This window comes from Chiloscyllium punctatum, chromosome 6 (genome assembly GCF_047496795.1).
Source record: "Chiloscyllium punctatum isolate Juve2018m chromosome 6, sChiPun1.3, whole genome shotgun sequence".
Classification (NCBI taxonomy): domain Eukaryota; kingdom Metazoa; phylum Chordata; class Chondrichthyes; order Orectolobiformes; family Hemiscylliidae; genus Chiloscyllium; species Chiloscyllium punctatum.
In genome coordinates this window covers 5,139,168-5,153,530 of record NC_092744.1, presented here as the reverse complement: position 1 = coordinate 5,153,530, position 14,363 = coordinate 5,139,168, and the positions used below count along the sequence as shown (strand labels likewise).

The 14,363-nt window shown below is 42.2% G+C and overlaps 1 protein-coding gene across 13 annotated transcripts in view; it reads right to left on the bottom strand.

Moving 5' to 3' along the window:
* Positions 1-14,363, bottom strand: part of trip12 (thyroid hormone receptor interactor 12) — a 217,834-nt gene that overhangs the window by 54,910 nt on the left and 148,561 nt on the right. For all 13 annotated transcript variants that reach the window (XM_072571941.1, XM_072571936.1, XM_072571937.1 and 10 more), the window contains 2 exons: positions 12,842-12,983; positions 4,263-4,454 (listed from right to left, as the gene is read on the bottom strand). In XM_072571941.1, the coding sequence (XP_072428042.1) occupies positions 4,263-4,454; positions 12,842-12,983 (334 nt within the window). The remainder of the gene's footprint in view (positions 1-4,262; positions 4,455-12,841; positions 12,984-14,363) is intronic.

Here is a 14,363-nt window from a genome sequence, read left to right as displayed (position 1 = left end):
AATACCATTGCTTTTGCAAATCAAATTCCAACCAAATGCTGCAATTCAGCAATGAAGTCTGTTTTGCCTTAACGCCTGTCTTCTGCCAATAAAGCAGCATTTCCCATCTCTCCTCCAAGGATGATGATGGGTTATTTACTTGGGCTGCATCAATCGTCGTTCTCAGAGCATTCCTTTGGATTTGAGGTATAGGGAGAGGTTGAACAGGCTGGGGCTGTTTTCCCTGGAGCGCCGGAGGCTCAGGGGTGACTTTATAGAGGCTTATAAAGTCATGAGGGGCATGGATAGGATAAATAGACAAAGCCTTTTCCCTTTGGGGGGGACGACGTCCAATACTACATTTAGGGCGAGTGGGAAATGATAGAAGGGAGGCCTACGGGGCAACATTTTCACGCGGAGGGTGGTAAGTGTATGGAATGAGCTGCCAGAGATGTGGTGGAGGCTAGTACAATTGCGACATTTAAAAGGCATCTGGATGGGTATATGAACAGGAAGGGTTTGGAGGGATATGGGCCAAGTGCTGGCAGGTGGGACTAGACTGGGTTGGGATATCTGGTTGGCATGGATGGGTTGGACCAAAGGGGCTGTTTCCATACTGTACATCTCTATGACAATGCCAAATGGAAAATCTAGGGCTTTGATCCAGCAACTAAAAAAAGACACACTGGTGTTTAAGTCAGGTGATGTCACTTATTGTTTTTCACCGGGATTGCGTTCAGTGAGAATAACTAATGGATGTAGATTCATTTGCTGAACTGGAAGGTTTGTTTTTACATGATTTGTCACCATACTAGGTAACATCAGTGACCCTCCGGATGAAGCGCTGGTGACATGACCCCGTTTCTATTTATGTTTAGGTTTCCTTTGGTTGGTAATGTCATTTCCTGTGGTGACATCATTTCCTGTTCTTTTTCTCTGGGGATGGTAAATGGGATCCAAGTCAATGTGTTTGTTGACAGAGTTCTGGTTGGAATGCCATGCTTCTCCGAATTCTTGTGCACCTTTCTGTTTGGCTTGTCCTCGGATGGGTGTATTGTCCCAGTCAAAGTGGTGTCCTTCCTCATCTGTATGAGAGTATACTAGTGAGAGAGGGACACGTCTTTTTGTGGCTAGTTGATGTTCATTTATTCCGGTGGCTAGTTTTCTGCCTGTTTGTCCAATGTAGTGCTTGTTACAGTCCTTGCAAAGTATTTTGTATTTATAACACTACATTGGACAAACTGGCAGAAAACTAGCCACCAGGATACATAAACATCAATTAGCCACAATAAGACATTAGCCACTCTTACTAGTATCCTTACATATTAAGAGGATCACCAGGGAAAGGATGAGAGCTTTTAGAGACCAAAGAGGCAACGTGTAGGTGGAGCCAAATGGTGTGGATGAATACTTGCGTATTCACTGGGGTCAAAAATACTGTAGGCTGTGGATTTCAGTTGGGATAGTGGGGTTCTCAAACACCTTTTTAGATTAATTAGGAGGATGTATTAGATGTTTTAGCTGACATACAGGTGCATAAATCACCAGGGCCTAATGTGAATATCTCAGGTTGCAGTGGGAGACAAAGGTTTGGGGGGGGGGGGCAGGGGGTGGAGATTTAAAAATTCCGCCATCTAACCCTTGCACAATAAGGAAATCCAGTTAATGCTAGCAAAGTTGAAGTCCCCTACAACTATAACCCTGCTTCTCTCACCTTCCTATTTGTCTCCATATCGGTTAGTGAATGTGGGAGGTCTGTACTACAATCTCAGCAAACTAATAGCTTTTTAAAAAAAGTTTCAAATCTCTACCCAGATGACCTCAAAGACCCTTCCAGGATGTCCTTTCTTATTACTACAGCAATGGTTCTCTTTATCAATATTGCAATTCTCCCGATCTCTCTTCTATCCCCCCCCCCCAATCATGCCAGAAACTTGTTCCCCAGAATGTTGAGCTGCCAGCCCGGTCCTTCCTCAACTATAATCTCTGGGATTGCATCATCCTACTCCATGTGTTGATCATTCCTCTAAAATCCATCCACCTTACCAGTCAGACTCCTTTCACTAAAGCAGAAAAAATGTCTTCTCCACCGACCGGCCTATCTTAGCATTCCCTCTAGATCTAACTGGACTTGATCCTGACTTTACATCTCTGCCAAAATTAGTTTAAAACCTCCCTGACAGATAAGCAAACCTCCCAGGATGGCTTTTGGATCCATTCCTCTTCAGGCACAACACATCCAGTTTGTATAGGTCCAACCGATCCCAAAAACTGCCCTTATGATTTAAAAATCTAAAACCCTCCCCCAACTACACTATACCTTTCGCCACTGAACATGCTACTGAGAATAGGACTAGGCATATGACACTCAAAACAATCTGGAGATTACAACCTTAGTAGTTTTCCTCTTTAATCTACTACCTCAATTCCAGCTGCAGGACCTCATTTCATTTTGATCCTTCATAGCACAACTGCTGACTGCTCACCCCCACTGCCCTCCTACTCTGAATGCTCTGCAGCTGCCCCAAGACATTGCTGACTCTGGCACCAGGAGGTAATGTACAATTCGAGAGTCTTATTTGCTTCCACAGAACCAATCAGTTCTCCTTACGAGTCCCCTATCACTAAAGCTCTCCCAAGTCTTCAATCTCTCCTGCTGTGTAGCAGAGCCAACCACTGTGCCACAAACTTAGGTGTTGCTACTTTGTCCAAAAGGCCACTTCTCCTCTTTCCCCTGCCCTTCCCCACTCCCAACAATATCCAACATGGCACATCCATTTCAGGGGCAGGGGCGGGGGTGGAAAATGGTCATAGGGGACCCCTGCCCATAACTGCTCGTCGTCTTGGCGGTCACTCAATGCTTTTCTGCCTGCATAGCTCTTACTTGTGAGGTGACATCCTCAGCATCATGGACATACTGAACTAGAAGTTAATTTTGCGTTGTCATTATAGTTTGATCCATCCATTCAAGCGAATGGTTAACATTACATCACATTGCAGACGAACAGAATTTCAGCCACAATGTCTAAATCTTCAGTCTAATCTCGTCCAACAGCTAAAGGTTTTGATTTGTCTGATCTAATTAAGCAACTGTTGAGTAGTAATTATAAGGATAATGATGGGGACAGTATAACATACATAGTAAGTACAGAGGCTCTTTTTGCTCTATAAGCACAAGGAGAGTCATGAGGGGGTGCTTGGAATAAATACTGAATGGCACTGAGGAAATCATTAGAATCAGTGTGAAGAGAGACCATTTGGCCCATCCACGTGGACACTCTGAACAGCATCCCTCCCAGACCCAGTAACCCCATATTTACCCTAGCTAATCCACCCAACCTGCATATCCCTGGACACTACAGGAAAATCTAATGTGGCCAATCCACCCAACCAGCACATGTTTGGACTGTGGAAGGAAACGAAAGCACCTGGAAGAAACCCATGCAGATATATAGAGAATGTACAAGTCCCACCTAGACAGAGTCACCCAAGACTGGAATTGAACCCAGCTCCTTGGTGTTGTGTTAACCACTTAGCCATCAAGCCACCCAAATTGGAACAGTCTCCATCTGATCAAATGGCAAGAAATGCATTTGATCACTACAAGTGAAATAACACAGAGTAAACATATTCAAATTTGATTATTCCAAGCCTGCAGCTCCTTCAATATACAAGCACAGGCATAAGCTTGATCAATGAAGCGCTCAGAATTGCATTCAACAGCTATTTAGAAATCAAGAGTCCGTAAGAGATGCTCAAGAGTATTTTGTTCATCCATAAAAGTAGTTGACAAATGTTGTAAACATACAAAACGCAACCAACTGAATTCAAACTCAATTCATTGTATGGATCAGCTAGATTCTGTTGATAAGTCCCTCCACTAATCCGGTGAGTGATATTGCTCAGGTCATTTTCATTGTTCATCACTAGTTACCTAGAGGTAGTTTTGGAGCACCTTAAAGAGTTGCAATCACTATCGTAATGTGCCCCCTATCATTTCAAAAAGGTGACACAATTTAACGTGATAAAATACCTTGTTTGTAATTATCAACGTTGACTCAATATTTCCACACAAATGTGTAATTTATTTGAAACAACTGACTGCTTAAATTCACCCCTCAATTCACAAAATGAACACACAAATGCAAATTAATAAATAGGGAACAATGTTGCCTGAAACATCAGCTTAAGATGGGAGTAGCCAGACCAAATTTGATGCTACGAGATAACAAACTAATTGTAGACTATCAAAGACATTAAATGTGAAATCAGTAGCTACTCACTGGACAACCATAGAAAACGTGAAGAAACCTTCTCAACCTGACATGTCGATTCACAAGATCTTTATCACTTTTTGAAGTCAAATACAATAGCAACTGTTTGACAAAACCACTGTGCTGGATTTCGAAGGAGGACACATCAGACTCAGAGACTATTGAGCGGATATCCAAAAGGCACTCAATCCCACCATCCACCTTTGGAAAGAAATACTATGAGTTTACATGTAGAGTTGTAATAATTGAAATTATACAGCGGAATCATGGTATGCAAACAAAACAGACATTATGTACACATTTTCAAGAGAACATCTTGCATATAATTGGTATGCAGCTTGAAATGTTTAGAAGTAGTACATAACGTTACAACATAAAAATATGTACGCTTTAATTTCCATTTTTTATCATCAGAAATCCATTTTGGGGTTCTATTTGTAAGCAGGCATCTTCACGTGATATGTGAAACAAACAGTTAACCCTGTTTTGTACTTCCAACTCAATTATGCTTCAGTATATCCTGAAAACAGAATAAAGATACTAAGTGTGGAATATGTACCAGGCATCAGCGCATCACTATAAATCAATGGGGGTAGTCAGGTTAAAGGTAGGCAGGTCATGGAGTAGGTCACTCTGCAGCTAAAGAACAAGATACTAATCAGCAGTAATGTCAGGATTATTCCCAGAGTATAATGTTGTTTTCAGGAGGGTCTTGTGGTGCAGTACGAGTTCCCCTACCTCAGGGCCAGAAGCCTAGGCTTAAGTTTCCCACATGCTCCTGAAGTGAGACATTTACAGGTTGATTAAAATAACTACGATGCTATAATGTCTTCAAACCTCCCCTCTTCAAATAAGTGCACAGCTTGACAGGAAGATGACGTGCAAAATTTTAGAAAGTTGGATTGTAATAAAGTAAACATAAAACAGAATAGACAGAAAACATCTGCACTTGAACTAAAATGGCAGCCAATGTGTGGAGCTGCCGGTGTTGGACTGAGGCGGACAAGATCAGAAGTCAAACAGCAGGCTACAGTCCAACAGGTTTATTTGAAATCACAAGCTTTCGGAGTAATGCTCCTTCATCAGGTGCAGAGAGAGAGAGCACACCGACAGAGTTTATCGGCAGAGAGATCATAGGATCATACAATTGGTGTAAGTGGAGTGAACAAAATTATACACCACGTGCACCAATTGTATGATCCTTTGATCTCTCTGCCCAAACACTGTCGGTGTGCTCTCTCACTGCACCTGAAAAAGGAGCGTCACTCTGAAAGTTTGTGATTTTAAATAAACCTGTTGTACTCCAGCTTGATGTTATGATTTTTGACTCTGAATTAAAATGGTGTAATCATAGGATCATACAGTAAAGAAGAGGCCCTTGAGCCTGTACCGACATGAGAAGTTTCTCTAAATCTACACTTGTCCTACTTGGCCGCACTTGACCCTTAGCCTTGAATATTATGGTATTTCAAGTGCTCACCCAAGTTAGTTTTAAATGCTCTGCAATTTCCCACCTCAACTACCCTACAGGCAGTACATGCCAGGTATTCACCACACTCTGGGTGAAGTGATCTTTCCTCAAATCCTCTCTAAACCTCCTACCTCAAAATTCCACCTTCTAAATGAGATTGGCAGGGGAGTGGAATCTTCAACAGCAGGGAGGTAAGTATGAGGCTCAAAGGAGATACTGTAACCAGAAATAGTATGTTGAAGAGACAGTAAGGCTAGAACACATTAGGGAGCAAGGAATGCCTTTTGGATTATATTGCATTTATTTCAGTGTAAGAAGGCTGACAGGTAAGGCTGAACTCAGGGTGTGGATAGGTATGTGGGACTGGGATACTACGCCATTGCAGAAACATGGCTGAGGGACAGGACTGGCAGCTTAATGTACCAGGGTACAGTGCTTTAGGCTAGAGGGGGGTGTTGGAAGTGGGGGGAGGGTTGTATTTTTTGATTAAAACAACTATCACAGCAGGAACCAGAGGTGAAATAACTGAAGAATCATCCAGTGAGACTTTGTGGGTGGAGCTAAGAAATAAGGAGATCATGGTGACATTATTGGGGCTGTACTATAGGCCCCCAAAATGGTCAACGGGAATTAGAGGAACAAATATGCAGGGAGACTGAGGGACTTGCAGGAGCAATAGTGTTGACAGTAGGGGATATTAATTTTCCTAAACAGACTGGGACATCCATAGTGTTAAGGGCTTAGATGGAGTGGAATTTGTTAAGTGCATTCAGGAGAATTTCCTCAAGCAGATATAGAGGATCCTATTCAGAAAGAGGCAAAACTCTACCTACTCTTGGGAAATAGGGCAGGACAGGTAATAGAGATGTATAGCGAGGGAGCACTTTGGGACCAGTGACTATAATTCTATTAATTTTAAAACAGTTATGGAGGGGAACAAACTGGTCCACAGGTTCAAGTTCTATACTGGGGCATGGCAGATTTTGACTGAATTAGACAGGAGCTTGCTGGGGTTGATTGTCTGCAAACAAACTATTCCAAAGGGGTCTCTTGTAAGTGGGAGGCCTTTAAAAGAGAAACAGCTAGAGTTCAAGGTCTATGCGCTCCTGTGAAGGCGGCAGGAATAGGGAACCCTGCATGACAAGAGATATTGAGGCTTTGACCTGAAAAAAAGCAGGTGGGCGTGGCTCAGGTACAGGCAGCTGGGATGAAGGGAATGCCTGGAGATACATAGTTTACGAAAGAAAGAAAGAAATGAGGGGGGCAAAAAAGGGGGCAGAACCCAGCCTTGGCTGAGAAAATGAGGGTGAATCCAAAGTGGTTCTTTAAGTATAATAAAAGGAAAACACTAACTGGAGAATAGGACCCTTTGTGTAGAACTGCTGTAGATGGGCAAGGTTCTCAAATGAATATTTCTCCTGTGTGTTAACCATGGAAAAAAGACAAGACAACTTCGGAACTTGGGGACAGTCCATATCACAGTAGAGGTTTTATTGGATGTATTAGAATGTATGAAGGTGGATAAATCTCCTGGCCCTGGCTAGGTATATCCAAGAACACTGAAAGAGGCTAGAGAAGAAATTGCAGGGGCCCTGGTTGACATTTTTGCATCATTGTTTGCCATGGGTGAGGTCCCGGAAGCCTGAAGGGTAGCGAATGTTGCGCTATTATTCAAGAATGGCTGCAAAGAAAATCCTGGGAACTCTAGACCAGTAAGCCTAACATCTGTGGTGGGTAAGTTACTTGAGAAAATTCACAGAGATAAAACTTACATGCATTTGGAAAGACGGGTTTGATTAGGAATAGTCAGCATGGTTTTGTGAATGGAGATCATGCTTCACAAATTTGTGAAGAGCTCTTTAAAGAAGTGAACAGGAAGGTTGAAGACAGCAGGGTGGTAGACAGTCTATATGCCTTTGATAAGGTTCCACATGGATGCTCATCAGACTGGAGGCCTGTGACTGCTGATGAGATTAAAATAGGTAGCATCATGGACAGTGAGGAAAGCTATCAGGTCCTGCGGCAATTTCTGAGAACCTTCCTCTGTCCACGATACTGCCTATTTTAATGTCATTAACTAACTTACTAATCACGCCTTGTACATTCTCATCCTAATCATTGGTATCAATAACAAAGTAATAGGCCCAGCACCGACACCGGAGTGAAGCTGGGTAAGTGATTCCTGGGCCCCTTGCTAAGAGATTTGGATCATCGATAGTCATAGGTGAGGTGCAGGAGGACTGGAGGTTAGCCAACATGGTGCCACTATTTAAGGAAGGTGGTAAGGAATAGCCATGGAACTATAGACCAGTGAGCCTGACATCAATGATGGGCAAGTTGTTGGAGGGAATCCTGAGGGACAGGATGCACATGTATTTGGAAGGACAAGGACTGATATGGGATAGTCAACATGGCTGTGCGCGTGGAAAATAGTGTCTCACTAATTTGATTGAGTTTTTTGAAGTAATAAAAAGAGGATTGATGAGGGCAGATTAGTGGACGTGATCCATAGTGGAAGGATGCTTGTTGGATTGGAGATATGTGATTTGTCGAGTGCTCCAAGGGATCGGTGGACTTCATTCAGTAAGGCATTCGACAAGGTTCATTACAGACTGGTTAGCAAGGTTAGATCACATGGAAGACAGGGAGATCTAGCCATTTGGATATGGAACTGGCTCAAAGTTAGAAAACTGAGGGTGGTTATGGAGGATTGCTTTTCAGACTGTGACCAGTGGTGTGCCACAAGGATTGGTGCTGGGTCCATTGCTTTTCATCATTTATATAAATGATTTAGATGGGAATATAGGTGTGGTTACAAAGTTAGCAGATGACACCAAAATTGTAGATGTCCTGGACAGCAAAGAAGGTTACCTCAGAGAGCAACAGGACCTTTATCAGGTGGGCCAATGGGCCAAGGAGTGGCAGATGGAGTTTAATTTAGATAAATGTGAGGTGCTGCATTTAGAAAGACAAATCAAAGCAGGTCTTATACACTTAATGGTAAGGTCCTAGGGAGTGTTGCTGAACAAAGAGACCTTGGAGTGCAGGTTCATAGCTCCTTGATAGTAGAGTCTCAGGTAGATAGGACAGTGAAAATGGCATTTGGTATGCTTTCCTTTATTTGACAGAGCATGGAGTATAAGAATTGGGAGCTCATGTTGCAGCTGTACAGGACATTGGTTAGGCCACTTTTGGAAGACTGCGCAATTCTGGTCTCCTTTGTATAGGGAGGATGCTATGAAACTTGAAAGGGCTCAGAAAAGATTTACAAGGACGTTACAAGGGTTAGAGGGTTTGAGCGATATGGAGAGGCTGAATAGGCTGGGGCTGTTTTCTCTGAAGCTTCAGAGGATGATGGGTGACCGTATAGAAGTTTATAACAATAGGAGAGGCATGGATAGGGTAAATAGATAAGGTCTTTTCCCTAGGTTGGGGAGTCCAGAACTTGAGGGCATAGATTTAGGGGAAAGACTTAAGAGGGACCTAAGGGACAAATGTTTCATGCAAAGGGTGGCGGCGTGTATGGAATGAGCTGCCAAAGATATTGGTGGAGGCTGGTACAGTTACAACATTTGAAAGACAATCTGGAATGGTAAATGAATTGGAAGGGTTAACAGGACATGGGCCAAATGTTGGCAAATGGGACTAGATTAATTTAGGATTTGTGATCAGCATGGACGAGTTGGACCAAAGGGTCTGTTTCCATGCTGTACATCTCTCTGACTCTATGATCTTGATCAGCTGGGCAAGTGGGCCAAGAAATGGCAAAGGGAGTTTAATAGAGATAAGTCTTGCATTTTTCAAAGTCAAACCAAGATAGGAGTTTCATGTTGAATGGTAGGGCCTTAAGGAGTGCAGTGGAACAAAGATCTTGGAGTTCAGGTTTGCATAACTCCCAAACTGGAGTCACAGGTAGACAGGACAATGAAGGGGCTTTCGGTACACTGGCCTTCATCAGTCAAGGCGCTAACTACAGAAGATATGTTGCAGTTGTACAGGATGTTGGTGAGGCTGTCACTTGGAGTATTATGTTCAGTTTTGGAAAGAGTGCAGAAGAAATTTACAAGGATGTTGCCTAGACTCAATTGCCTGAGTTATAGGGAGAGATTGGACAAGCTAGGACTTCTATCTTGAGAGCATAGGAGACGAAGGGGGGAACCTTATAAAGATGTATAAGATTATGAGAGGCATGTATAGGGTGAATACACTCAGTCTTTTTCCCAGGATTGGGGAATCAAGGATTGGAGGGCATCAGTTTAAGGTTAGAGGGAAAAGAATAAGATGGAATCTGAGGGGCAACCTTTCTTTTTAAGCAGAGGGTGGTACGCATATAGAATGAGCTGCCAGCAGATGCGGTTGAGGCAAGCATATTAACAACATTTAAAAGCCATTTGGACAAATAAGTGGATAGGAAAAGATTAGAAGGATATGGGCCAAGTACAGGGAAATGGGGTTAGCGTGGATCAGTTTGGGTCAAAGGGCCTGTCTCCATGCTGTAGGACTCTACGACTCTATACACCTCAGGTCTCACCTCAACCTTCTCTGCTCCAAGGAACAACAATCTGAACGTACCCAGCTTCTCTTTCAGGTTAAACTGCTTTACCTCAGGCAACATCTTGGTGAATCTCCTCTGCACTCCTTCCTACAAGTGCCATGACCATCACACCAGCTGTGGCCTAACCGAAGTTTTGTACAATTCCAGCATAACACCCATACCTCTATAATCTTTGCCACAACTGATAAAAGGCAAGTATCCTGGGTGCTTTCTTATCCACTCTATTAGCCCACCCTTCTGTCTTCAGGAATCTGTGGACACGTACCTTAAGATCCCTCTGTCCTGCCATTCACCAAGTGCTCCCTTGACTTGTGACCTCTTGTAAAATGAGTCACCGCTCACTTTTAAAATCCTTCCTAGTAGGAAGTCTTGGAACCATTCAAACCTTGTGCCAGCATCAGGTGCTGAAACATCTCAGCAAGTAGTCCAACTTCCTTTATTTCTTTACATTTTTCTATCTTCAGCTGTTAAAATTTTGGTTATGTCACATTCAGTAGGAGTTACTGCAGTAACATGTACTTAAAGAAGCACGTTCTGGTCTGGAGCTATGGATATTGGTTGTAGAGAGTCAGACTACCTTTCAATCATGTGACTGACTCAATCTCTTACCACCTGCCTCTGGTGTGTATGTTGGAGGGATTTACGTGATACTAAATCTGTTTGGCTATCTTTTGAACGCACCTTTCTGTAGCCAAACCCAGAGAAGGGACTCAAATGTGGAGCATTCAACTCAGAAGCAACATTCGCACAAAAGAAAGTTGTTCTGACACTGCAGTAGTAGTTCAGAACTACTTTAGTAAACAAAAACAAGTGGAGTTTACACACAGAGAATTAACCTAGAACTAGCCTTGAAATTACTCAAGAAGCAGGCATCTGAGACCAAACAGCCTAAGTTGGTTTTGTCTCCGTGTGACTAATAGTTTTGATGGCAGCACACACTGGGACCTTATGAACTTGTTTTCCCACACAAAGAACAGGCCCCAGTTTGGAAAGATGCAAATTCCAATTTCTTTGGAAATGATCTGAAGTTGGCATTCAAGCAGGAAAAAGTTAAAAATCTACCTGACCAAGACAACAAAACATTAACATTCATGACTGAATCAGTGGTGATACTACATTTGAAGAGGAAAGTTGAAACCAAAAGGTATAAAATGGAGAGAATACATGCAATTAAGATCATGGCTCACCTGGAAGACAAAAGCAAAATGAGCTCAATGGGTCTTAGGTTCTTGTATACTTTCAAAGCTAATTCTAGGTTAAATTTATGCAAACCAACTCTTAACTGCTTGTGCTAATACTTACTGGTTGTGAAAGTAGAACTAAACTACTGTTGCAGACATCAAATTGAAACCCCATTGGTTTTCTCAAACAATGTAGAAGATACCATGGCACTGGTATCGGTTCATGGGATGTGGGTACCACTGGTTAGACTAGCATTTATTGCCCATCAGGTAGTTTAGAATCAACCACATTGCTGTGGAGTCATAAAAAGGCTGGATTGGGTAAGGATGGCAGATTTCCTTCCCAAAGCACATGAGTGCATTAATATACAGCAGTTACATGATCACAATTTGATTTGCTTGTATTCCAGATTACTTTTATTTAATTCAAATGTCGTCATTGTGGTGGAATTCAAACCCATGCCCTCAGAAGAAATTGTCTTGGGTTCAGGATTACTCGTCTAGTGATATTACCACAACAGACTCATCTTACAAACCTAAATCAAAATCAGTAAAATGGATTATCTGGTGACGTATCCCACTGAGCTGCACTCAAATTGGTTGAAGGCCCCATATTACAAGATTGATTAAAAACCATGGCTGCCTAAAGTGCTTGGGATATCCTGAGGCAAAAATAGGTGATTTTTTCCAGCAATTCAGAATAGTGGGATAAAGATCAGTTGCAGATAGAGGTGGAGAAATGGCAGATGGAGTTTAATCTGGGTAAGTGAGAGGTGCTGCACTTTGGGGATCAAATGTTAAGGAAAAGTATACAGTAAATGGCAGGACCATGAACAGCCTTAATGTACAGAGGGATCTTGGGGTTCAAGTCCATAGCTCCCTGAAAGTGGCTACACAAGTAGATAGGGTTGTAAAGGCAGTATATGACATACTTGCTTTTATTGGTCAGAGAAGTGAGTACAAGAGCCACAGTATCATGTTGTGGCTTTATAAGAGTTTTGTTAAGATCCACAGAGCATTGCATTCAATTCTAGTTGTCACATTACAGGAAGGGTGTAGAGGGCTTGGGAAAGGGTATTGAAACAGTTTACTATGGTGCTGCCTGGATTAAAGGGTACGAGCTACAAGGAGAGGCTAGAAAAATGTGGTTTTTCTTCTCTAGACTGGCAGAGGCTGAGGGGATTCTTGATAGAAATCTATAAAATTGAGATGCTTAGATGCAGTTGACGGTCAACTGTATCTGTGTGCAAAGATTGTAACTGGTAGTATTCAAATGTACTTAAGAATGACAACGTTAGGCCAGTGACATGAACCCATTTCAAGTTGCAGCCAATTATTCAAACTAAACAGTCAAATCATTTCAAAAATGATTGATACAGACCTGCAAACTGAGTTGTTCAGTGGCACAGCATAGTCTCTGAAGTACATTCAGTGCTGGATTGCTTGCATCTACATTTTCTGAGGTGAAGTAACGATCAACAAACTTATGGGCTTGCTCCTTTATCCACACTTTTATCTTCTCTCTGGGGGAAAAAAAAAAGTTATTTCACAATCCAAAGCCAGCACTAAAACATACCAAAATGTTCTTCCCCCTCCAGTGTAGCAGCAATGCTTGACACTAGTCTAAATAAAGGACATTTTTCAGCATTCTTTCCAAAGGGTTTTTCCTTCATGTATAAATCCTGCTTACTTCAGTGGGGAAAAAACTGGAATAGACGTTTTACACTGCTAAAAATATATGTACACATTTATTGCATTTTGATCAGCACCCTTCCTTTTTAATTCCCAGGAGAGGGGGAAACTATTGTCAACAACAAAGGAACATCTACTTAAGTCACAAAAGGAAATGAAAAACTGTGGACAGGGGCTTGTGGGTGTCAGATTAAATGTTAGGATTATGAAAATTGGGCAATGCTAACTAGCTTGTTTCAGTATGGTAGTTCAGAGTATGATAGTTTAAAAGACAGTTATGTTTAAGAGTCTCTTAAATCAAAGTGAAATGGTGCAGTAGAAGTTGTCATGTGATGGCCTGCTGATGTCTGCTTCATGGTAACCCAGAGAGATTTGGTTGGCTTCAGCATAGGGGGGCTTTGAGCAAGCCTGACTCAAACTCAAAAGTCAGCCTTCACACCTGGCCAGAGGGGTAAATGTTATACACCTTGCTGTGGAAATCAGATTCAAATCAGACAGAGATCTTGGACAGGAAGGAGAATCTTAATAACAGACAGAAAACAGCAGCTCTGCCTGAACAGCAAAGGAAAAAGCCTATGTTCCATGAAAGACCAAACATCACGCATGTGGAAGCTCACTCTCCATTTGAAGAGGCAGGACCTGTCGAAATTTCAGAACACAAAGACTTGCGTTCACATAGCCAGCAGAAGACTTCCTGAGTTGTTACTGTGAAGTTAGTTTGGGATTTTCTGAAGATACCTATTGATATTGTCTCAACCTGTTCAGATATGTCATTACACACATCTGGAGCAGGTGGGACTTGAATCTGGATCTCCTGGATCACAGGTAGGGATACTACCACCACAAGCTTAGAAAATTACTTACACACTTCTCAAAGACTTCAGAATTCCCTTTTATGTAGCTGCCAGTTTCCTTTGTTTTTGCTTCTTTTTTCACCACACATCTTCTGAATGTTCAATTTCAACCCAATTCTCATATATTAAGCTAACATCTGTCATATGCATCCTTGTTTTCTTGTTTCACCTTGCACTTAATGTTCGCAGCAATCCAGCAAGCCGAAGATTTATTTGCCTACCTAGTCTCCCTCAGGCAAAGAATAACAGTACACACTCTAAAGACAATCCAATGACTAATTCCAGTTTTCTCTGCCACACTAATTCCAATTTACTTGACCAAGTTTATTTTCATCCATATAACTGCTGTGGTATGGC